The sequence below is a fragment of the Toxotes jaculatrix genome, chromosome 11 (assembly GCF_017976425.1).
Source record: "Toxotes jaculatrix isolate fToxJac2 chromosome 11, fToxJac2.pri, whole genome shotgun sequence".
Taxonomy (NCBI): domain Eukaryota; kingdom Metazoa; phylum Chordata; class Actinopteri; family Toxotidae; genus Toxotes; species Toxotes jaculatrix.
This window is the reverse complement of record NC_054404.1, coordinates 5,992,030-6,017,076: the sequence shown is the minus strand read 5'-3', so window position 1 is coordinate 6,017,076 and position 25,047 is coordinate 5,992,030. Positions and strand designations below refer to the sequence as shown.

Here is a 25,047-nt window from a genome sequence, read left to right as displayed (position 1 = left end):
TTTTCTGGAGAATTTCAACTCTGAAAACATTTACATGACATGGCATGGAACACATTACACTACTGGCTTCATCAATTCAGATCCTTTACTTAAGTAAAAGCAGAAAATATCACACTGTAAAAATACGCCACTGCAAGAAAAAGTGTTGAAGGTATAAGAGAAGAGTTTTTTTTTTACAGGCTGCATCACTGATGGATTTTATAAGGCAGGATGTAAAGTTGAAAAGTTTTATTCCCATCCTCTCTCCTGCTGTATGTGAAAACGTTTTCCATCCATCCATTCATTTTCTGCCACTTATCCAAAGTCAGGTCGCAACGGGCAGCAGGTTAAGCCAGGTAGTCCAGACGTCCCTCTCCCCAGAAACGTTTTCCAGCTCCTCATGGGGGCCCCCCAGGCGCTTCCAGGCCAGATGAATTATATAGTCTCTCCAGCCTGTTCTCTGTCTATCCCGGAGTCTCCTACCAGCTGGACGTGTATGCAAGACCTTTGCTGGATATTCATTTATTCTTCTTCTTCTCTATAGAGTACCGGTCAGATTTTGCCTCTTTTGTTCCAGTTGCACCACCAGGGGAAACGTTTTTTCACACTGATCAGATCGGAGAAGAATCTCCTACACAACGTAAAACTGTCTCTTTTTGTGACTGCTGGTTTATTCAACGTATTTTGTTTTCTTTTTAGATAAGAGATGTAGACTGAGATAACACATTCCCCATAGTAGTGATCTTAGAAGTCAGTACAAGACAAACACTTCTCTCTCACTCTCTGCAAGTTTCACCTTGTGCTGCTGCAGCCTTTACGTAAACCTTACAGTCCAGACGTATGTCTGTGACATGAAGATGTTACTACATCAGACTTAGTAAGATTGCTTTCGTAATTGCAGTGTAGTGTAGTGACCCTGTAGCTTATCCAGATCTGAGATCAACATGTTAAACTGCAACCTAAAGTAAAGGTTACATGTCTGAATATTCACACTGCAACATCATCAGTAGATACAGTAAAAGCAGAAGATTGGTCATGACAGTGAGCTCCATAAATGGAAAGCAGCAGAACGAAAGCTGAGCAGGCAAAACCAAATGCTGACTTCCTTATATATGTGGATATGCATGGTTTGGTTTTTACAACATGACATGAGCTACTGTACTGAGCTGTCTGTCATAAAAAAGATAACGTAAATATCTTCTAATCTTCCTTTTATTGTATTGTTAAAATCTAACCACTGGCCTCTGGTGCTTCATCTTTAGACAAAATAGTTTCAAGCCTCTACTCAAGATGCACAGTGGTCATGGCTGATCACAGAATCCAAAGAGAGGACGCACACTTTACCCCTTCCCATCAGAGTGCACGGAAGCTTGCGGGAGCCTTCCACCACTAAAGTAAAAGTAACCCAAGCTTACGAGCACACTTCCCTTCTTAACTTCTGCTTCCCACGATTTTTATCAGGTAGTTTCTGTTGCCTCAGGCTAACAATAATCCTCATTATCTACTTCTGTAAACTGATGCTACGGTCACCACCGCTTATCTTGTGAAATACAGTGTTACAGTATTTGCTGCTTACGGTGCCAGTTTTGGACTGAGGGAAAATGTACATATCTGAGTCAACAGTTTGAGCAACACTTCTGCAAGTACTGATGACAGAACAGTATGAATACACACGTTGTCTGAGTCACTGTAGCTTGTAGAGTTGTGTGAAAAAAAACTTACTGCAATTCCTTTTCCGCCAATGCACAGGGACCTTTGAATGCCTTTGTTGCAAGTGGTAATTCAACACACTGCTGTACTAAGTCCATGACAAGGTTATCTAACCATAGATACATATATAAATAAATAAAGTTTATGCTAAGCTAAGCTAAATGACGGCTGAAGCTGGCATCGGTCGTCTCATCTGGCCGGTCCAAAAATGTCAAACTACTCTTTGAAATGAAGATCAATCAGTTAATCAACTGTTCAGGCAAAATGCAAAACTTTGAGTTACGGTACAAACTAAGCTTTGCCTCCAATACTGCAATATCGGTGCACTTTTATATCCCATTCTGTAAGGTCACTACAATCTACAGGCCTTTAACATAATTCTCTACACACACTGAGGAATGTTTTTTCAGTAATTCATGAGCCGAACAGACTTCTTCTAAGAAATTCATATAAAACAAAGAAAACTAAACGTAATGTGTTAACAGTGTGCGCCTGTGTCGATGCACACGTGTGTGAATGTCAGCAGAAGTGACAGACCACGTGTTAATGTGCGAGTATCTGTCTGAGCGTCTGTGCGCATGCATGTGACGCCACACGACCCAACCATAATCGCTGACCTCACCGCCAGCCAATGTGCCCTCCCTGAGCCTCAGAGGACAGGGCTTAATCCCCTGTTCTCTGAGCGCACGCACGCACACACACACACACACACACACACACACACACACACACACACACACACACACACACACACACACACACACACACACACACACAGACAGACACACAAATACACATCTCATAAGTACAAGTGATATTCCAAAGAGATGCTCAGAGATCAAAACACCACAGCAGATCTACTGTACGTTCAGTGTTTGCAAACATTAACAGGGAACACACAAGCTGAGATCAGACTAAACGTGTATAATGTGAAACACTGAACCTCCAGCTGCTGCAGCACTGTAATTGCTGACATCTGGGAACATGGCAACATTATTTTTATTATTGATTAGTCTCTCACTTATCCTCTAAATTAGTAGATTAGTTGTCAGAAAATTGTGAATAATTTCCATTCTAGTTCCTCAAAATCCAAAAACTTTCCAAAAAAAATCAGAGGTACTGAGCTTACTATCACAGAAAACTACAAACATGAAAAATCACATCTGAGAAGCTGAAACCAGAGTTTTGACTTAAAAAAAAAAAAACTCAAAATGATTAATCTGTTACTAGATTGCTGATTGATTAATCAACTAATCGAACAACCATCAAACAAGGTTACAAACAAGGCAACAGTATTAAATGACTTGAGCAATTTTCTAAAAATATTATCTATAAACTAAATTCATAATAAGACGAGGTGCATGAAGATTTGTCTTATTTAGTTTAGCAGATGAAAATAACAGATCAGTGATCACATCATATGTTCGCATCACGGTAACTGATCAGGGGACAATTTCACCAAGGCAAATTGTGAGCATTGCTTACACACAGATCGCAAATGGTGGCAGCATCCTGTTTCACAAATCTTTGTTGCTCGAGAACTGCAGATAAACTTGCCCTAAAGTCCTACAAAGCTATCATATGATCATGAATGGGTCACAAGTATGGTGTTTATTTTGAGTAATTAAAAGGCGTTAGAATCAACATGAGAGGAAATCATCTCATGCTGCAAATCACAAGTGGCATGCTGGGTCACAGAGCTGCATGTCGCAATTCTGGGGGGGAAAAAAAAAAACAGAACGAAAATGTCTTATCTTTTGACAACTTGGAAAAAGTCGCAGCAAAAGGCTCAACACAGTTCACTCTCTACTGAACTGCTGGTCAGACGCAGGGCTGAAGCTAAACTGAGGAGACTGTGATGGACAGTTTAATGATTTTATTGTTAGCTCTCTGTGACTGAAATGCAATGGAGGCAAATAATGAGAGAGAAAATTGTGTACATGCAAAACTACAGAAAGTAACAACAACCAGTCAGTCAGTCTGTAATAACTGTTACGTTCGCCTCCGTTTTCCCCTAAACATCCATTTGGCTTGCCTACGGGTTTGTCTCTCGTAACTCCTCTCACTTCTTCTAAGAAATGTTGCTGCAATTACCTTCGTAAGTACGTTGTTAACATGACCTTAAGAAACAATGGCCTAAGCTGCAATAAACCGGAATTATTCTATAAAACAAGGGTGCCTGTCCCTGTGACACATTTCTCCTTGTCTTTTGTTCAGCTCTGTAAGCATGGAGTGTGTGTGTGTGTGTGTGTGTGTGTGTGGTGTGTGCGGCTGAGGCAGGGAGAACATGCTTCTTGCGTTTGTGAATAACACACTGGCAGTGCCAGAGCATTTCAGGTCTTATTAAGAGCACTGCGCGCTGGAGGAGAGACTAATGCGTGCGTGTATTTCACAATGTGAAACTGCACACAGTCAGGCCTTGTACGCATATATTTGAGTGTGAGAACCACTAAGTAGGTGAGAGAAAAAATGTGTAGAACTGTATTTGTGCACTAAGTGAGAAAAGAGCAGTCACATATGTGCTTGTGTGTGTGTGTGTGTGTGATAATTGTGACCACGTCTCAGAGACACACACACACATACACACGCACACACACACACACACACACACACAGAAAGCAGCTCTCTGCCAGACAGCCTCTGGGATGAAGAGTTTCACCCCTGCTGTTGCTGGGTTACTAGCTCCGGACCACTGCCAACATAGCCCTCACAACACAACACACACATACACACACACACACAAAAGATCTAATCGTCTGGTGAGAAGGGTTTTTAAGATCTTTCCTCAAATCAATCTTTTGTTTATAGAGATGGGAGGGAGGGGACGGGAGAAAACGACATAAAAGGAAAAGAAAATGACAAGGGTGGGGGCTGTTTGAGAGAGACAGATAGAGGCAGGGAGGCAGAGGGGGAGACAGAGATTCAGCCTGCGTCCCCCTGGGAAAAGAGCAGCCCAATCAGTCCAGAACTGGCCCTGATCTGCAGCTCCCATCATCACTCAGGCTTTGGTGGCCTGGTCTGACGCTGACTTGGACAAACACGCGGCGCGCACACACACACAGTGTCTGCAACACATTCAAACGCCGAGGCAAAAAGAGATCCAGTGAAGGGTCGATGAAATACGCTCGCAAACACAAACACGTGTGACAATCAAAGCAGTCAGCAGACAAAAATGCCTGGAATCAGCGACATGGCAGAAGAAATACTGTGACACACTCACAGTGCAACAGGCAATGACAACAAATCTGCCACAAATACTGAAGCACAGGTGGTGGTATTTCAACACGCGAACACACACGCACACACAAAAGCTGGCAGAGCACACCAAGGGTAAAACAAGATTATTACAACTTGCATCTTGTTTTCTTAGTTTTTCATTTCATTTCTTACAGTTACGACACAATCGAACTCACCGAAGTCACAAATGACCTCTGGGGACACATCAACACGTCAAAATCACTACAACAAAGTCCAACGGATAATCAGAGAACAGTTCATCCAGATTAGCCAAACCACATTCTTTGGAGATAAAAATAAAGAGAGACCATTAAAACATTGGGGAAAAAAACTAAACATCTGCTTTGTGATAAACTGTTCAAATACGTGTGCAATAGGCCGGGCCTTGTACTTAAAATCCACTACACTGCAAACAAAAGCACTGAAAATGTTATTCAGGTAAAATAAGGGGCAGCTGTCTGGTTTGTCATTATCCTGAAAAAAAAAAAAAAAGAAAATTGTCGGCACAATTTCTCAAAGTGCCTACAAGCTGATAATTCATCAAATGCTTTCATCATTTCCCTCTATTAATGTCCGAGCATCTTAGGATAGGACATACAGGCCTTAATTCCTAATGAATTTATACCTGAAATACCTTAAAAACAGTGCCGCTAAACTCCCTGTCTTTTTTTCCTGTGACTCAAATGCATGATAATACAAGAGAAGCACAAACACAGAGCTGTGGAAAACTGTGCACACAGTAGCTTTGTAAGTTTGGCTCACCCCGAGGTTTGTTTAAAACCTGCCTGATCATCTGCCCTGTCCTGTTTCGTGCTCTGTTTGACTTCTTTTAAGCAACAATGTTGTGTTAGAAGATTTCAAGAATTAAACTGTGTGAGTACAACATGATTATAACCAATACAAACTACAGCCAAAACTACTCAAATAAGCTGCTGTAAACCAGAACTTTATCCTTTATCTCATCCTACAAGCTGCTGTTAGACTTGAGGATATTTTAGGCTAAAGGTCAAGCTGGTGCGCATAACAGTCCTTTGCGAGAGACCAACAGTAACCATAACAAACCAAAAACGGCTGCAGACAACTGCCAAAGCCCACTGAACCTCACTGTACAACTGAAACCACAGCAGCACAGCTCTGCCAAGCGGCCTCCAGCTTTTCAGGAATCTCCGCTGACGAGGATGGGGACAGAGCGCCTGGCTCGCTGCTCTTAAGGAAATAAACTAACAAGCCTGCAGCTGAACTGACTTTGCTGAGCAGTGACAGCAGCGTGGACAGCAGCCTACTGTTGTCAGCTTTCAGTTTGCATAAATTCACGTTAGCCCCCCTTGACTGTGGTACTGAGCCGCACAAATGGATATGCCCTGCACTTACCTCTGGCTGAGAGCTTTTTTGTGTTAATAATTTTAGCAGCATACTCCTGGCCGGTGGACTTCTTGACGCATCGGCGAACGACGGAGAAGGCACCCCTGGAGCGGAAGAAATCAACAGACGAGGCGACAGATCAGTGAAACCACTTCAAACATAGCAAAAGTCTCCATCACATTTGTGTGTCTCACAGGGGAAAGTGCGCTGCTGCGTGCTGAACTTGTCACACACTAAGGGCATGCATGAATCACGTACACCTAAAGAGAGGGGAAAGGAAGTCACATGCATAATTGAAACTGTCTGATATTCTGTGTGTGAGATGTGAGAAGAGGTCCTGGCTACTAGTGCGTGACAGAGGAGGGAGAGGGCCCGTTTCATTGTGAAGGGACACGGCAATTAGCTCACAGGGAGAAACGTGAGTAGGAGAATGAAGCAACTGAAAGGTAGAATTAACATTTAACGGTGTCTTCTCAGCCTGCTGGCTGCTTTTCTTTTCTCTTTACTTGCACAGACACCTCCTTTAAATTCGGCTGTACTGGTAGGTGGAGCAGCTTTATTAGCCACACACACACACAGAGAGAGATTAGATGTTAGAGAGTGGCTTTGTAGCCAGGATATTCCCTGTAACCTGTGGGGTCATGTTTAAATCCTGCATACAGTAGTGCTGCGCATTGCCAAAATGAGCAACAGCAACAGTATTGTTTGCAGCAAAGCCTTGTCTTCATCTCTGTTTTATTATTTTTTTCTTTTGAAGGGGGGCTTGACACATACACTAGCCCTGCAGTCTGCTTAGAAATGCACAACAGAGCTGAATGACTGAACAGGAGCCTGGAGATGCCACTAGGCAACGGGTAAATGCAAACGAGTTTTCGACGCGTGCTGCCTGCAGATTAATTGGCAAACAAGTTGGTCCAATAAGCGGCTGCTTCAACACCTTTTGGGTTACAAAATGAAGCAACAACGTTGCCCTACACCCCGGGAAACACATTAAACAGGATTAAACACAAGCCTCTGTGGCGCTAACGTGAACCTGCCTGCAGCTTATGCTCTGGAGGCTCTCCTACCCGACCCTGCTGTTTTTTGTTTGTTTTTTTTTTTGACAGCCGCTCTCCTGCCTTGTCAACACTGAAGTAAACGCGCACAATGGCAGCAGCAGCAGAGAGGAGAACAACGTGCAAACAGACACACATACACACAGACTGAATGCAAAAAGAGCAGCGGCGGCGGCGGCGGCGATGGTGGTGGTGCTGGTGCTGGACGGTCGCTTACTTTCCGAGTTCCTCGTACAGCTGATATTCGTCTGTGAATCTGGTCGAGGTTACGACTGTAGCCATGTTGACTGAAGTGAAGGGGAGAAGAGGGGGGGAAAGTCGCCTCGCGCTTCAGTGGCCGCCTCGCGCAGGTTTCAGGAGGAGAGCTCGTGAAGACAGAGAGGGGGAAGAGAGGCTCGAGCTCAGAGCGAGGAGCAGAGAGTGGGAGGGGAGAGAGAGAGAGAGAGAGAGAGAGAGAGAGAGAGAGAGAGAGAGAGAGAGAGAGAGAGAGAGAGAAGGGGGGCGGGGGGAGAGGGGAGCTTAGCTGTAGTAACGAAGATCCTCTATTGTGAAGATGTACCACTCCGTTTAAAAATAATGATACAAGCAAATGAAAACTGTCACTGGCGGAAGAAGAATTTAAATTCTTGAATTAAGTATAAGCAGACATTCTACAGCATGGAAATTCTTAGTTACAAGTAAAAGTCCTGCATTAAAACTTTTACTTAAGTGAAAGAACGTAAGCATAATCAGTAAAATGTATTTAAAGCAAGGCTGGATTACCAGGTGCACAACTGCCCAGTGGCCCCAAAAACCCCAGGTTTTCTCCACATCTGGGTCTACATTACCGATCAGAAGCTAGTTACTATTATCAGCTATGTGAGGCCCTCCATCCTGCAGTGGCCTTGTGTTGTAAACTGATCTTGTGTGAAACGTTAGTTTCAAAACTTGTTTAGTTTATATTTTACTTTTTTATTGTTAGGTTGTGCTTTATCTATTTGCTTCCACTGTTTTTATGTGTCAAGTAATTAACAAGGCTGCGACCAGCAATTTTCAGCCAGTTAATTTTCGGTTTGTAGACTGTACTGCTCGTTAACTGGACTGAAAGGATAGACACAAATAATCACAGCCCACCTGAGAAAACAACAAACATACAGAGAGGAGAAGGTGACAGTAGTTTATGTTCCCCTGCTGCGTTTTGTTTTCATGTTTTCTCAAACCAGAAATAATGGCAGAATGAGACCTCTCTCCGCTTTCTCCTCTCTGGCAGTGGAGGTAGCCACGCGAGATCTTTTCTGCTGTAGCGGGAGTTGCAGATCCAGGTTCAGTCTCACCATCTCTGCCTTCCATCTCCAATTCATATTCACAGAGGTAAAGCTGACACCGGAACAGCTGATAAGAGCAGCATCCCTCACGGATCCAGTCGTGTAGTGGGATGTGATGCCGCAATATTTTAATATTGGCACAAAGCAATGAGCTGCATACCCACAATGTTTGTGGGTTTCATTTCCTAAACTGGGCCTCCCAAAAAAAGGGAACTCCTCAAAATGTGGCGTTAGGAAACAATAATGATTCACAATTTAGCTTTTGTCACACACCTTCTGCTGTTTGTCTGTCTGTTTTAGGGATTTTAACAATAAGCTAGAGAATCACAGAAAATCACTGAGAATCACTGAAAAACAGGGAATTTTATGTGTTATGTAATGGCCTGCTGCACTGTAAAGGTTTATCTGAGCTTCCATGAATATCTCATGAAGCTTGTTAATATATGTTCTTGGCACTGAGTTTAAGTATGTATGTGTGTTTGTGAGCGATTTCAGCTGAAAACACTCCAAGAACCAAAAATCTACTGTGAACTACTTCAAAAAACTCATGCTGAAGCTTTTGGAACACCCCTCATAGTACCCTGACCTGAACATCACTGAAAATCTTGAACATGCTGTGCGTGCAAGACAGCATAAAAATTTTCTCAGAACTTGAAGTGATCTGCAGGAAGAGTGTGTGAAAATTCCCGAATCAAGAACAGAAAGACTCTTAGCTGCTCGAAAAAGGCTTCCCAAGCTGTGATATCTGCCAAAGAGGAAGATAAACTTTTGCACATGACACAGTTACTTGGTAAACACAGAAGTACTGGACAATCTGTGGTGACTCCGGACTCTGCCTTTCCTCACCTGTTCACCGGTTACCCCATTAAGTTTTCCCACCACTGCCAATCACCTGATGATTGGCCATATTCCTCCACAGCTGTTCTCAGTTCAGTCATTATCTTCCTTCTATAAATAGAAAGCTGCTCACGCTTGTTTGCCAAATCATTAATTTTGCTATGTAGCTATTGTCTTCCTGCCATTCCTGCCTGTTTGTCTGTTCACGTATGTAACCTTGCCACCTTTTGACTCTCTGTCTGCATATTGGTCCACGCTTCCTGTTGCCGGTATCACTGAAAGACAAAACGGACAATAGTACTGAAAGGTCAACAATTGTTTTCTTCGTAAAACAAATACTAGGAGGCTCGTGCAGAAAATGTCCTGATTATTATTTAATCCCAGAATAACGTTCCACTCTCTGTGCTAAACCATGCAGTTCAGTGTACTTTGCATGCTCACTGTGTGTAAAGGCAAACGTGCATCTCCTTTCTCTTCTTTTTCTCCCTGCCTTGCCTCTGAACTGTGAGTGAATATCTGGAACAGTGCTTAGAGAGCATTGCTGGCAATTAATGAGTGTTTGCAGTGAACACAGGAGCAGAGCAACCAGTTTCTGCCATAATTACAGGGAGCCGCTCAGATATGAAAGCCTAATTAGCGAGGGTGCAGAGGTACTGTCGTATTAATTGCTGAATTGCTGTGTTGCTCTGCGATGCGCCTGTCAGATGAGTCTTGGACAGGCTGTACAATGGCAGGTTTGAACGGTGGGTGGTAACAGTGGAGTATAGAGGGGCACTTTCCAACCTTTCAGGCTTGTGAGCCCTTAAAATAAAGCAGTGCCTACTCGCAAACCTTTGTCATAAGTTGCACATCCCCATGAGTTCTGAGCAATGTCACCAAAATGTGGTTTCCCCCTCTAACCTGATTGTGTCATTTGAGTAGGGTAATTTTATCTGGTATTACATAAGGAAATAAGCAAAGATTGGAAAAAGTGAAAATAATTTTGTGTAAAAAAAAAAAAAAAAAAAGAAGACGTTTTTCTTTTGCCCTACTTTTCACCAGCTCTGAGACCTATAGTGTAACTTCTTGTAGTGACTGGTGTGGTGGTAAATCAGCAGGTTAGGGGGTGAAACAGTGCACGGGATGTAAAGCATGGGGGTCAGTAGAGTGAAAAGGGAGAGAGGACTGAAGTCCTGTCCTTTATGCTGATTTACATTAATCTTAAACTCTAATATTTTTATGTTTGATCATTTTTAGACCAAAAAATACTACAACTCCTGTCTGAGGGTTTTGAAAAAGGTTTTTGACCTACATGTTGGAAAATAAAACTATAATGATTTATTTAAGGTAAGTAAAAAAATTATAGAAATTATATTATAGACTGATATGTGCATCTCATCTGTACTGCTGAATTACTACTGATGGTACCGAAAAAAATTTGAGGTCTTCATCTACTACCGGAGACAAGATTATATAAGTATATAGTAGATAGCTTTGGCACACTTTACTATATTGTTGAAAGTCAATAAAAGTACTAACTAAATATAATGGACTTGGACTTTAATGCATTTTTAGTGTATAGAAGCTCAACTCTCCAACACTGACACTTAAAAGTACGATACTGTCACACATCTGGGGGTGTGGTGTTGATGAAAGGGAGCTGATAGAGTTTTAATCAGAGCTATTTTGTCCAAAACAAAAAGGCAGAGTTAAATAAAAGATTGTACAATAAAATCAGTATCTTACACCCTCTGGTGTGTGTAGGAAAAAACTAATAATAACAGTAACATGAGCCTGCTGTGTTTAACATCACGACTTCACCAAATAATCTCAACATCTGAAGTTAGCCTTAACTTCAACCCATTATCCAACAGTAGAAATGACAGCTCCCTCCCACATACTGGAAAGCACTGTGTGTGTGTGTGTGTGTGTGTGTGTGTGTGTGTGTGTGTGTGTGTGTGTGTATGTATGTGTTTGTGTGACACCTCCCCCGTGATTTATATCATCTGACGGTGCCTTATATCTGTGGGCCATCACAGTATACTGGGAATCAGATGTGTGGGCATCTAACCATTGTCTTCACCGGTTTCTCACATGTATGGGACTCTGAAGGAGCTACATTGCTACTGTTAACCCAAAGCAGTCTCATCGAATCTCATCACTACGGTCTAGTTTTGACGGTGCAAGGTTTTCTCTGTGAGTGCACACATACAGGAGGTGAACAAACTGCCTTCGGCTTCAATGCTCCTTGGAGTGATGTCATATAAGACTATGAACTCTGTGCAGATGGATATTCGTTGAGAACAGAAAGCCTCCGGTTGTTTGATTTCCAGTATTTCCCATAAAGATGGAGGTCACAGAAATCGTTTCAGTTTCTCCTGGTGTTTGTGAAATCGCTCTTGAATTGCTTTAGCAATACTGTGTGAGGAAGGAGTCTCTGACTGGCAGCCATGTAATTTTTTTTCTGCCTGTATTAGACCCTTTTTTAATAACGAGACTGAGAGTCACTGGTAGTGACTGTGCACACAGAGGTCTTTGACTTTTGGTTAAATGTATTTAGGTTTCTACATGAATACTTTATGAGACTACATTTTCATAGTCTATGTTAATACAGGTCTTTTTAAGTATACCAGTTTCATCATGTTGCACTGAAAACACTTGTAAATAAATGTGCACATGACTCATAAGACACCTGAATTTGTAATTGTGAGTCAGTAAAAGTAGCCTCCGATGTCATGTTTCTGTTTTGTCTACCTCCTACTGTACCCACCGTACCCATTAATAATACTTAAGCTGTTATATTGCACCAATACACTCAGGTACACACATCCTGACAAACTCACAGAGTCTTTGCTAAACAGTGACGCACAAATCCAGGTGCATTACTGACCATCAGCCCCTCTCTTTTTGGATGGCAGCATGGAGGGTAAAAAGTGGTAAAGAGTGTCATTTTGAAATGACAGATTCAGTTTGTAATAGTCAGTATATCCTTGTGCAAATGTCCTTGTCCAAGAAACCAAAGCCTAACGTGCTCCGGAGCCCCTGGACACTGCACTTGGACTCCTCATGTAAAATACAGATTCTTACTGTAGCTGCAAGGAGTAAAAAAAAATGGACATTAACATCCTTTATACAAACAGCAAATTGCATTTTCTCATAGTGATTGTGTACACATACTACTGGGTATAAATAGGTTAGTCCCCGATTAGAAAATTAAAGCGAATTATTTAGAAAATGTAACTATATATTTGTGACCCATTTTTAAGATTAAATCTTCAGTAGAAACCAGTGGTCTTGGCTGAGAGCCACAGACAGGCTAAGTCAGAAAGTGCTGCGAAAAGTAACACACTTGATTTTGGTCTTTTAATGGGATTTATTAACAAAATGTAAAATATTTTCCATTAAACTTGAAGATTTTCCAAGTTTCACTTTATCCTTCCTATAACTACTCGACATGTTATGTATGCACAGAGGCTTTTTCACTAAACAAGACATTTTAATCTGACCTACAAGCACTTCAGACATGACAGCCCCATTCAGCCCCTGGGGAACTCTCTCCTCCCTCCTCCACTCTTTTTATTTAACTGTACGCCACAGAGCTCTGAGCAAAACACGACTAATACTTCTAACTCGACCCTTCAAATGAGCACAAACAAGTGAGTGGGATGAGGAACAAAATGAGAAAGAAAGACAAGTGAGGGGGGTGGTTTGCAGAGGGAACGAGCAAAGAGCTGAGGGATAAATGGAGGGAGGGTGACAGAGAGGGAGGAGGAGGAGGAGGAGGAAAATGTGAAAGCTGACCAGAGGGGGAAGAAATGGTGAAGAAAGACAGTTGAATATTCATTATCAGGCCACTGGGGAGAAATCTACAGTCCTGTTGCTACAGTGTGTGGGATTGCTGCTGACACTCACATCCAGAAAACTTCTACATCCACACCTAACGATGCCAAAGCTGTGTACTAACAATGAACATGTTGAATCAGACCAAGCAGTACCACTGTGATCCATCCCTATCAAGCTACATCAGCAGCACAACAGCAGCCTCACCAGCAGGCAGATACATCACATCTAATCAGACGGCATGAGACCAAACTAAGGCTCCCCCTGGTCCAGCATCCCGAGGAATTATGTCCCTATTAGAAGGTTCTGCAACTCATGATTTAGGTCCTTTGCCAAAGTTCAGTGCCAACTTGGAAAATAGTGTGTTCTTTATGTAGTGAGGTGTGGGTGGAGAGGTGGAGGAGTTCATGTACTGTCACAGACTTGTAATTAGCTTTTTTCTTTTTTCTTTTTAAGTATTACCATAATGTTTCCCTAACCTCTAGCAGTGCAGTCCTATATCACTGTTACAATGGACAGTTCTTAAAAGGATCTAAATCAATGCTGCGGAACCAAGATACCATCTTTTATTTATACCACATCTTTTTTTATACCACTTCCATACCATTTAGAAAGGTTTATAAGTTGTAATAATGGATTTATTAATGGATAATACAACATTTACTAATATATTATAGATCAATTACAAGCCTTTAATGAATGACAACCATTTTTTGGCGACAAATTGCAGAAAATCCTCCTCCAGCAAGACACTGTCTTTTTAGCTCATTAAAAGGTTTGTTATAACTGAACAGAAACACACAGTCATGTTACTTCCAAAACATTTTATTTGAACAGCATACTCTTTAGTCTTTCTTTAGTCTTTACTCTTTTTAGTCTTTCTTCAAACAACATTTCACACTTACTGTACTGTTGTCTGTACATTTGTACTATTTCAAGTTTTGTATGCAGATCAACAATTAGACAAACTATGTTTGAGTTAATAAATCCCATGAGAAGTCTACAGTTATACATGTTAATGAGTAGTTTATAAATGGGTTTTGGTTCAGTGCTGTTGGTAATTACTACCAACAGTACCCTGTTGGTAGTAAAGTTCTTAAGTTCTGAAACACCTTTCAAATTATTAAGAAATAATTAGAAAATGACTGTAAAATAAAGCTACCAGGTTTGGTCCATGACTTTTTGCAGAGATTGTGTGTGTAGCTAGATGCTAACATTGAGTTTTTGCATTCATGATTTCATTTAGATCATCTGAATCAGATTCCCAACATTTTGTGGCAGTGTAGATGAGTTAAGTGACATTAAAAAGTCCAGAAAAGACAGATGGTATCAGCAACTGAGCTTTTGTTAGTCATTGCTGCAGGGACTGGACATTGCGTGGTGGTCAGAGGTCTTTCAAAGACATGGGAGTGAGCCACAGCATGAGCAGAAGTGAATCTGTATAACCTCTAAGAACAAAAGAACAAGGTGACGTTTGACAAAAACAACCGCCGTGGGTGTCTTTGTGTCATCTTTAAAGGGTCCTCTCAGATGATTAGGACAGGAGACATGGAGAGGTCATCCTCCGTGCCTTTTATTCCTCTTCCCATCTCTTCGGGCCTCACTTCCTCATGCACGCACTCCATCTCTATCTGTATTAATCAAACTGTTCATGAATACTAGAAAACAGGCTCAATGACGCACACATTGCTTCCTATGCAGACCAACGATGGCCCAAAGTCACCCTGCTGCTGTTTAGCCACAGGACAGTGAGTGAGTCAGCTTGCTCAGCCATCCGCACAGTTCTGTCTGCTTTGTCTATCAGGCCGCCTGTTTATCTCCCGACCTTCAGTATTTGATTGTTGGTCTATCTTGTCTATCTGATCTGCCTGGTTGTCCGCTGGTCTGTATTTTAGTTTGTCTCCATCTCTCTTTCCCTTTCACTTTCTCCTGGTTGAGGTTAAGGTGTCAGTATGCTTTGAATAAAGTCCTCGTCAGATCATTGAACAGCATCTGAAACCTCCTGCCCCCACAAGTTTTAGTTCACAACACGACAAGCATGTCGACTTCATGTATGTCCTGATACCCAGGGGTGAGAAAGTATGTATAATTTGAACATCTCTCTCAAGCTCTCTACTTTCATTCTTCACACAACTACTTAACAGAACCACTTCTGTCACTTTTTTGTGTGCATCTCACTTTGATAGACAGCATTTTTCCTCACTTTTGCACATGGTCATTTATTTGAAGCATACTGACACCTTTTAGTCCAATTACTGTTGATAGATGAGATATTTAGATGAACAGGGTGTTCCTCTCCAGACGTGACCCCACTTTCTTGAAGAGGGCTTTTAATTTGCATACTTTGCAGTACTTAATCTTCATCATCCTTTCTTTCCTGAAATCCTCCCCTTCATGTCCCTCCAGGCCCAGCCAAGGGCTCCACACTCCTCCATGAAGCTCCGGGTCAGCCATAGGATCATCTGGTGGATTCCTGGCCATCACAGCTGTCTGGTTGTACTCTGCCAGTCTGGTCATTAGATGTTTCACTACCTCCGGACGAGCTTCTGCCAGATCTGACCTCTCGTAGGGGTCAGCTGTGACATTAAACAGCCAAACTGACTTCCCCAGCTCATTGCGCCGCTTCTCGAGTTTCTGCCACCGTTCTGGACCAATGGGAAGAGCCTGTGGTGGTATCCAGTCTCCGTCACCTACATTTCCTGTCAGTAGCTTCCAGTCCCCAGCCCTTATTGCAGCCCTTACGGCTGTGTCCCAGATCCCAAAGCCGTTGAGTAACAGTGCCTTGTCATATGGCTCCCCGGGCTTCCTGGAGACTGGGTCAATGTTGAAAAGGATTTCAGTGCGAGGACAGGGTAGACCCTCACTGATGGTGCCCCACACATCGTGACCGTCAAGACCACGGTGGGACTGCAGGGCCCCTGCTAGCCCCAATAATGTGGGATACCAGTCAGAAACATGGATCAGTGCTCTGCTGACTACACCCTTCCTCTTCAGGAGGGGACTATGAACAAAGCCCACAGCCCGGATACCCCCTTCCCAGTAGGTCCCTTTGCCCCCTCTCAGTGGCCAGTTACTTCCTCCAGAGAGTGGCTGCCCACCGTTATCAGATGAGTAGATCACTACTGAGTTTTGGTAAAGTCCACTAGTCTTCAGTTGCTGGACCACTTCTCCAACCCCATCATCCAGGCAGCTCAGCATGGCTGCATAGTGGCGCCTGAGACGATTGCCTTGGGAATCATAGTGGTGCAGAAAATTGTCTGGTACCTGCAAAGGTGTATGGGCAGCCTGAAGGGACAGGTAGAGAAAGAGGGGTTTCTGGGGGTCGTGGCTCCTCAAGATCTGCTTCACTCTGATTGGACAAAGGGAACATTAGAAGGTTTGTAAAAGACTTTTAATTTTGTGTCTCTGTATGTATGTATGAATTTAATTTAAGTTACATCACAACGCTCACCTCTCTATGTAAAGCAGAGTGGAGTAGTTGCCGCTCATCTCCCAGGCAGGCCTGTCTCCATCATGTAGGTCAAATCCACAAGCTTCAGCCCCATCACAGCTCTGATAGGAGAAGTGGTCTCCACTGCCCGTCAACGTGCCCAGGAAACTCTGAAATCCACGTCCTGTGGGAAGGCAGCTCGGCCTGCAGAAGCCCAGGTGCCATTTACCCACCATGTGTGTGGCGTACCCAGCCTCAACCAGGAGCTCTGGTAGGGTGGGAATGTGCGCGGGAAGGCAGAGTGGTTGACGTGGTCGGATGATTGAATGCTGGAGTCCGGTGTGAATTTGGTAGCTGTCAAGATAAGGACAGTGTGAACAGACGTGAAAAAAACAGTGTCCTCATAAGATCTATATAATGACACAATAATGAGAAAAATCACAGATAGATTAAGAAATATGGCACCGTTGGATACTATCACACTGTTACTCATTATCGAGCCAAAATGTTCAGTGATATTTATGGATTATTTTGTGATAACAGGCTCTAATTTTACTTTTTGTTGTACCAATTTCTGCCAGAAACATCTTTAAGCTGCACTTAACATACGTCACTGTTAGGTCACTTTATCTATATTTGGCCATTTATTCACAGAGATAATAAAAATCCAGCATCGACCAACAGAGCAGATTCAGAAATACAGGTTGTTTTGCCGATAGGTACGCTTTTTTCTAGTATGTTTTATTGTAGATTTGCTCTTTAAAGATTATATGAATTGATGCTTATCAGCTTTGATATTGCTATTATGTGAGATGGCTATCTGCAGTGCAGAAAGTCAATAATACAGATCATTTCTGTTTTTGTACCCAATGTCATGATTTCAAAACAGGATTTTATTCCAGTAAAACTGGATTTATAAGTTAAATAAGGCTTTTTTAATAATTGTTTTTTTGTTGTTGTTGTATTATTTTATTCCTTTTCCGGCCTTGTTTGTATTGGATGTTGCCCAAGCACTGAACATACCCTTAAAGATGTTACCAAAAGACAAAAAGGACCTCTAAACTATGCATAATTGCATTCAATGAGAACTGATGCAGTAACAGAATAATTATCCCATCTGGATAATTATGTAACAATAAGGAAATTACTCACCGCCCGGTCATGAGTTGACTGCGAGAGGGCGAGCAGATAGGCTGGACATAATAATTTTCAAGTTTGACCCCTTCTGCTGCCAGCTGGTCCAACACAGGAGTGTGGATGTCTGAGCCATGGTAGCCAATGTCTCCGTAACCCTGGTCATCCACCATGATAAAAATAAGGTGAGGAGGACTGGGCCCTTCCACCTCCTCTCTGCCGACACTTTGATTTGGAGACAATGCTTCACCCAGGCGGCTAAGGCCACTGAGCAAGGTCACCCCAATCACCAGGAAAAACACAGAACAGACACCTCCACTCATCTCTGGCTATGCTCTGTAGCTAATGTCTACAAAAGTCTGATTTTGTCTGTATTGTCTGTTCTCCTTGGTCTGCAGTCTCAAGTCTCAAGCTGGATCGCCTCTGCAGAAAAATGGGCAGATCTGTGTGTCCGAGGAGCTCATCCAAAAGTCTTATCTGTCCATTAAGTATGAGTTGTCGTCTTTTTCTGGGGCTTATTATTGGTTTTGTGAGATGGGACTGAGCTATTGCCAGCTGCTGTGGTGGGTGGAGAAAAACTGCTGTCTCTAAGATGGGCAAGAAGCTGGTAGAGGGTTGTGTGTGTGTGTGTGTGTGTGAGAGAGAGAGAGAAAGAAAGACTGAGAGCGGCCTCCCTCATTACAGTACCTTGCTAAATTCCTCTGTACTTCCAGGCGCCTCATGCGATTGCTGGGAAGATCTCTGGGCAACTGAAATACAGTTACACACATACATAAATACACACACACACACAAATGCACACACACCAAACAGGCATATATATTATACAGACACTATAGGACTTTCTATTCTTGGTTAAAAACCTAACATTCTTCTGGAAATCCTACTACAAATACCAAATAAACCTACTTGACAAAAGTTAAGATGTGCTCATAATGGTCAGCTTTTGGTCACACGGATTTTATCTTTATTGCCAAAACCACAGGACAAACAACAAACAGTTTACAATAATACTAAAGCAGAATGTGGAGAAAGTGGTGCATTAAAGAATCAACACAGATGAAAAATAACGGCCTTCAACGAAGAGTTCAGCATTTTGGGAAAGTTTATTCACTCCTAGAGAGAGTGAGATGAGAAGATAATGAAGTTAACAAAAACATCTCCAAAATCAAATCATGAATTATGCCTTGCGAGGGGTCGTGACCTTTCACTTGGCAAGAAAAGACCTTTTTTCACAGCAGATATTTTGACAGGTCAAACACAAGTGTGATTAATAACACTTAACTGTTGCATTGAATTGGCAATAACTACTGGATCTGAGCCATTAACAATGTTACTTGTTCCACCTATGTATCAGTCAAATCAAAACTGAAAAGACCTGTCTAGTTTTCAAAATTCCCCGTCAGTATAGCAGACCTTTCCTTTGTCTTTTGTGTGTAAGAACTTTGGGCCAACTTTGACAAAATGTCTAGGAACCACCGTTCTGGTTGATCCGCAGACCTCGCTGTAACTGTTTTCTTAGGGATTGTTTCTTCAGTAGAAAATAATATTCCATTGAGCCCCATTGTATTGAGCTGGCAGAGGAAATCCGCAAAGACAAATAAAATAGCGAGAAACCACTAGCAGAAGCTGAAGCAGAATTAGCCATTTAAAAACCAATCTATAATAAAGTGTATCTGTATTACTACTATAGCTGCTGCTACCACTGTTACCACAATTACTGTCACTAATACTGTCATTACTGCTATTCTTTCTGACTGCCACTGCTATTGAATTACTATTACGACTGCTACAGCTACAGTATATTATATATCATTATATTTCCACGGTGATTTCCCGTACTGCATATTTAAATGTATACTGTAAATCCCTAATAAAAATCAAATAATCCCTGTCATCTTTCTTTTGTTGTTTGATACTGCTCAATTAATAGAGTCACCCAATGACAATTACCGCCCGTGCCGGGGAAGTGAAACCAATCCGACTACGGAAGAACATCCGGCGTTGTGATGTGAATGTGTATCGACCGCAGAGCTCTTAGTCTTCAACTCACTGCCATCTCCTTCCCATAATGCCGAGAGGAAATCAATGCCTCAGATATGAGTCCATTTCCTATGTTGTAGAAGGAAACTCATGTTGCCTCATCCTGTGGGAAATTTCACAGGCTTTTTGCCCACAGTGAGAGTGAGGCGTATGCTGGAGAGAGACTGAGATCTATGGCAGGAGAGGGAAAGATGACGATGAGGTAAGAAAGAGGCTACCAAAGCCGGGAGGGGTGATACACTGAAATGGATTAGATGAAAGAATTGGTGGGAAATGGGAACATATGAAAAGGAATAAATAACATAAAAAAGAGAAGTAAAAGTGACAAGAAAAGCGTTGGAAAGGGCCTGGAAAAAAAAGATGAGAGAGTACAACATAAACAAAGTGGCATAAAAGGAGCAGTCACTTTGTCTTGCTGTGTATGTATGTCTGGGTCTCTGGGTGCAGCCATCAGTTTACCTCAGGGAAATGTAGGGCGACATGAACTCCGTTTTACTGCTAAGAGGGGGGAGGACAGGGAGGGAGGCTGTAAAAATGGAAAGTGACAAATGTCTTCTTGAGGAATAGAGAGAGCAAGGGATTGTGCTGTTTCCTCAACTGCATGTATATTTCACAGGGGATGCAGAGATAATATTAGCGTGCTTTTGTTTTCTGTTGTGTATACTGTGTGCTGAAGTGCAAGTTAAAGGTCTACAATGAAAAAAAGTCTAATTCTAAAGGAAAAACAAAAGGCAACAAACATGCCAAAAATAAGATAAACATTTAAAAAGTAATGTCAAAGGTCTCCATTCCTTGAAACCTTTTCAGGGTCTGCTGTAACACTGCATTATCCACAAATACTAAACCCTGGAAAATATACTTTCTGCTGTGCAACAAGGGGGAAACTGGTCAGACTGGCTCTGTATGGGACAACAAATGCAACTTACAGCCCAGTCTATTTGTACAGTGATTTGCGTGTGCGTGTGTGTTTTGGAAAAGGCAGTGGTGCAGAGTAGAAGCAGTGGGTGTGATTTATTCATGACGACGAATAAGTGACTCACTCGATCTGGAGCCACTATGTTGAGCTCGAGCTAAAGTGTGTGTGTGTGTGTGTAGGTGTGTGTGCGTGTGTATGTGTTTGTGTGTCATACTGTGTCTGAAAATGACTTTCATTTTCAAGTCTATCATCCACTATAAAAATAAAGATCCCTATTTTTATACTAACAAGTCCCCGTCTGAGATTTTTGTTTGGTATTTCAAATAGTCTACCATATGCACAGACGTATTCATGCTGCAGTAGATGGGGGTCAGTAAGAAAATGATCTCATTGGTGCTTATGTATTTCTGCCTAAATCAAAAGGCATTTTAAGGTTATGCTAGTTTTGCTTTACCTTAGCAAACAAACTCTCCCTATTTTGGTAGTTAGTGGAGAGTGTATCAGGTAAAGACCCAGATGTTTCCCTTAGGAGTTAGTGGAGATCAAACTAGAGCTTAAAGGAGAGTGAAGATTGGACTAACATACGACAGGTGGACCTAAACACAACTTTAAGTGAATGCTAATGTTGCCCTTCATCTGTTGGATGTGTAAACAGCCCAGACAGCAAAAGCTGTTATTCAACAAACTCCTGGTGGAACTGAGGGAAAAGTCAGGGATCATTGAAGTCACTAGGGTAAAGTGTATGGACTTCATGGACATCTTCACCATCTCAATCTGTCCAGTAGTTGCTGAGAAATGGACTGACTGACCAACAGACTAACTGGAATAACTGCAATAAAAGCTAATACTCTGTGAGTGTGTGTGTGTGTGTGTGTGTGTGTGTGTGTGTGTGTGTGTGTGTGTGTGTGTGTGTGTGTGTGTGTGTAATAACTTCCTGTCAAAATATGTTGTCATCAAACTAAAGACAAAGACGGTCATTTAAAGCACATCTAGGATCCAGCTTCATACATATTCATATTAGTTAATTTTGCAAGTTAATTTGACTTGACAGTTTCCATTACTGTCCGGTACACTGAAACTATATACTGGTGACACACATATAGAAACACACACACACACACACACACACACACACACACACACACACACACACAGTTTGGTGGTCCAAAGTTGCGTCTGTCTCTCTTCAATACATCACTGCAACTGGCAGACATGGGCTCTGAGACACCACACAAACATTGTCACTCCCACCAGCCCTGAAGGTGACACTGACAGAGACCCTGGCTCTGCTGCTCCTGAAATACTCAAGGATCATCTTCCAGCCGGCAGAAACTCAATCCACTCCCTGTTCTCCTCACCTTACTCAGTGATGGATTGACAAGATGAGGCTGAGGGCGTCGGGGGACGAAACAGTCTCGCCACATCAGACGAACCACCCACACAGAGGATGCTGGTGGCCTTGTGTCAAATTCACAAACTTTGAGGAAACTTTTCCTCTGCGTCGTCCTCCTCTTCTTTACAGTACCTCCGTGGCCTGGCCGTTCCATCCTATCAGACATTTCCCCTGAGGAGTGTGAGTGCTGGCTTTGACTCATCAAAAATGAAAGGGATTACACAAGCTCAATGTGTCTGTATGTGTGTGTGTGTGTGTGTGTATGTACTGCCTTGGTACAGTCAGTGGAGAGTGCCACCGTGAGGATTTAAGGAATAATGCAGGCAGATTGACAGCAAAGCTGATGGAGGAGAAATAATAAAGGGCCATGCTTCTCAAAAACTATGCCATGGAGGGCCACAAGTGTGCAGATTCTCTTTCCATCCAAACCCTATAGATGCCGATTCTCCTAATTAGTACCAGAGAGGAAGAAACATTTACAGAATTCAGAGATTTTGAATGAAAATTTGCATCACTTGAAAATTACTGGTGCACTAGGTTTGTGTATCCGTTGCCTGGTAGAGTTTATTTAGTCCCTCAAATTAAGTATAAAGAAGGCTCAGTTTTTCAGTGTTACAAGCAAAGAATGTGCACAGTGAACACATCCAGCCCCACCTGGGTAAAGGACAAAGGCAGCATACACAGGAAAAGAGGCAGTCTTCACACTAAATATTGCTTTAGCTCCCTAAAGGTTAATGAGGCAACATTACAACTATCGAGGTGTTAGTCATGCAAACATCAGTGTGAAAAAGAGCAGCCCACAAAATCCATTATCTCTATTAATTGTTTATATCATGTGATCTAATTGTAAGTGGAGCTGTGATTTTTGTCTGTATAGACACGCACAGTCAACATTTTGTTCATGTGAATGTTTGCTTGATGAATCTGAATGGAGCCGGTGGATTTTAATAACTGTTGGTCCCTTCACTTTTCATCTACTGTTTCATAATAAGCAGTTTCAATTTGTCGAATTTTAATACACAAACGAATACATTAATACACACATACTGATAGCAAATACAAATACTGAAGCAGGACGGATCACGCTCTGACACACACACAAGAAAAAACAGCACAGCAACCAGTGAGGGGAACTATCAGTCTGGTTTTGTCTTTGGCCAATCAGAGCTTGATTAGCGTGACCTGTTGTATAACATATTTTCAGACAGATGGTCTGCACCATTGTTTGGTGTGAGTCTGCAGGTGTACGTGTGTGTGTGTGTGTGTGTGTGTGTATGACTCACTGGTGACAGCACATGGAGGTTATGAGGGGCCACCTGGCGCGATGCCGCCTCTGTGACATGAAGAAGATGACACAGGACCCATCTCTCCCAGGACTCCCACTGTCCTGGGAGAGGTGCAGCACAGTCTGTCACAAACCGGGGTCAGGAGTTCAGCGTATGAGAGGGAAACGGGCTGGTAGAACAGAGCGAGAGAGTCAGTCAGTGCGAAGGAAAATTAAAGTGGGTGGAATTAGAAGAGTAACTTCTTGCTAAAACACATCTTTAACCTTTTTATCTTGACATTTTAAAAATGTGAGACTCTTTAGGGTCATATAAATAAATATGATGTTGAGTATAATATGTTCTCTACAGGTGCAAATTAACTTAATCTACAAATACAGTAATTTTCACAGCTTACATTTCATGCATTTCCCTGCAGAGCAAATATACTGTTCACTTTGTGCGCTGCCCTTTCTAAAAGCTCAGTTTACATCTTGTTTCTTTGTATGGCAGTCTCATTTTCACCTCATTTGAGCTCAGGGGTGGGGGGTGGGGGGCTCAGGGCTGGCAGTGGCTGGTTGGCAGTGTCGGCCATGCTGGCACAGATGCCTCAGTTAAAGGGCACTGGTTCTGCGCCTGCTGCTACTCAACAAATCTGTCAGACAGAGTCTTCTTTGGGAAGGCAAGTTGGCCAACAGAGAAATAGAAAAACGAGAAACTCTCTGAAGCTCTTTACAGTAAAAATGGTAGAAATAGAGGAGAAAATAAGACACTATGAGACAGTCAAAGAGAAAGCCTTGAAAGGAGAGACTGACACAAACTAATTAATAGTGGGAACATGAGAGGGACGGAGTTGTTGCCTCGCTTAACAGTTCTCCCATGTACGCAGGAAAAAACACTCAACTTCCTCCATTTCCTGAGTTAAAGCAACTATCGGCAAGTCATTTTGTTACTACAGCACAATAGAAAGCATATGGATAAAAACCATATGGCAGCAAAAAGGAAAAAAAAAAAAACGTTCCAGCCATGCTGCTGCATATGGATTTTGACCTTTTCACTTTTCTTGAAAGACAGCCAACTTCTGTCCTGGGCAGAGTGACTTAGCAGACCTCTTCCTGACTTTTATCAGGCCAAAGCAGTGTCTCTGTTCTGTTTGACCGGGAATTAGTCACTGACAGCAATGAGCACACTGCGTTGGTTTAGCTGAACAAGCCTGTTACAGAACGTGACAAATTTCTTACTCCTCTCGCAGTGCTTGTGTGAAGGGATTTTGGAAATGATCAGACAGTTTTTGTACTGTTTCATAAACGTCTTGTAAAGTTAGACGTCCAACACAAAACACAAGATAATCTGACAAACCTAACGTTAGCTGTTTTCAAGAGAGACAGAAATTACCACTAAAACTGCTCCACAAGGCCAACAACTAGCCAGCTTTTAACCACTAGGGGGAGTGGTTGGCACAACTTATCAACAGCTGCATTTGTCACTATATGAATCTAATACTTTACTTTCCCTGTGTAAGTACAGATCTGAGATAAACTGGATCGGTTGTATCTGTGATTTTGA

The 25,047-nt window shown here is 42.3% G+C and overlaps 2 protein-coding genes across 29 annotated transcripts in view; both read right to left on the bottom strand.

The window, feature by feature from the left end:
* Positions 1-7,732, bottom strand: part of camk2g2 (calcium/calmodulin-dependent protein kinase (CaM kinase) II gamma 2) — a 63,269-nt gene extending 55,537 nt beyond the window's left edge. For all 26 annotated transcript variants that reach the window (XM_041049781.1, XM_041049788.1, XM_041049787.1 and 23 more), the window contains exons 1-2: positions 7,561-7,732; positions 6,298-6,392 (exon numbers count right to left, since the gene is read on the bottom strand). In XM_041049781.1, coding sequence (XP_040905715.1) covers positions 6,298-6,392; positions 7,561-7,625 — 160 coding nt within the window. In that variant the 5' untranslated portion in view covers positions 7,626-7,732. The remainder of the gene's footprint in view (positions 1-6,297; positions 6,393-7,560) is intronic.
* Positions 7,733-14,197: 6,465 nt separating this feature from the next.
* si:dkey-174i8.1 (arylsulfatase I) lies at positions 14,198-23,665 on the bottom strand. Of its 3 annotated transcripts, XM_041049811.1 has the most exons (4): positions 23,503-23,665; positions 18,555-18,616; positions 16,755-17,087; positions 14,198-16,652 (listed from the first exon to the last, which is right to left on the bottom strand). In XM_041049811.1, exons 2-4 carry the CDS (start codon positions 18,587-18,589, stop codon positions 15,578-15,580), a joined length of 1,443 nt encoding a protein of 480 aa, XP_040905745.1. In that variant the 5' UTR covers positions 18,590-18,616; positions 23,503-23,665; the 3' UTR covers positions 14,198-15,577. The 3 variants fall into 3 exon arrangements, with proteins under 3 accessions (XP_040905745.1, XP_040905743.1, XP_040905744.1); XM_041049809.1 differs by lacking the exon at positions 23,503-23,665 and having other exon boundaries at positions 17,886-18,810; XM_041049810.1 differs by lacking the exon at positions 23,503-23,665 and having other exon boundaries at positions 18,555-18,810.
* Between the last annotated feature and the right edge of the window lie 1,382 nt (positions 23,666-25,047).

Excerpts from the sequence above, each read along its gene's own strand:
- si:dkey-174i8.1 (XM_041049809.1), bottom strand. The coding sequence starts at position 18,190 with ATGAGTGGAGGTGTCTGTTCTGTGTTTTTCCTGGTGATTGGGGTGACC. Across the intron at positions 17,088-17,885 it reads AGTCAACTCATGACCGGGCG|CTACCAAATTCACACCGGAC; the intron begins GTGAGTAATTTC and ends TTATCTTGACAG. Across the intron at positions 16,653-16,754 it reads ACTCTGCTTTACATAGAGAG|AGTGAAGCAGATCTTGAGGA; the intron begins GTGAGCGTTGTG and ends TTGTCCAATCAG.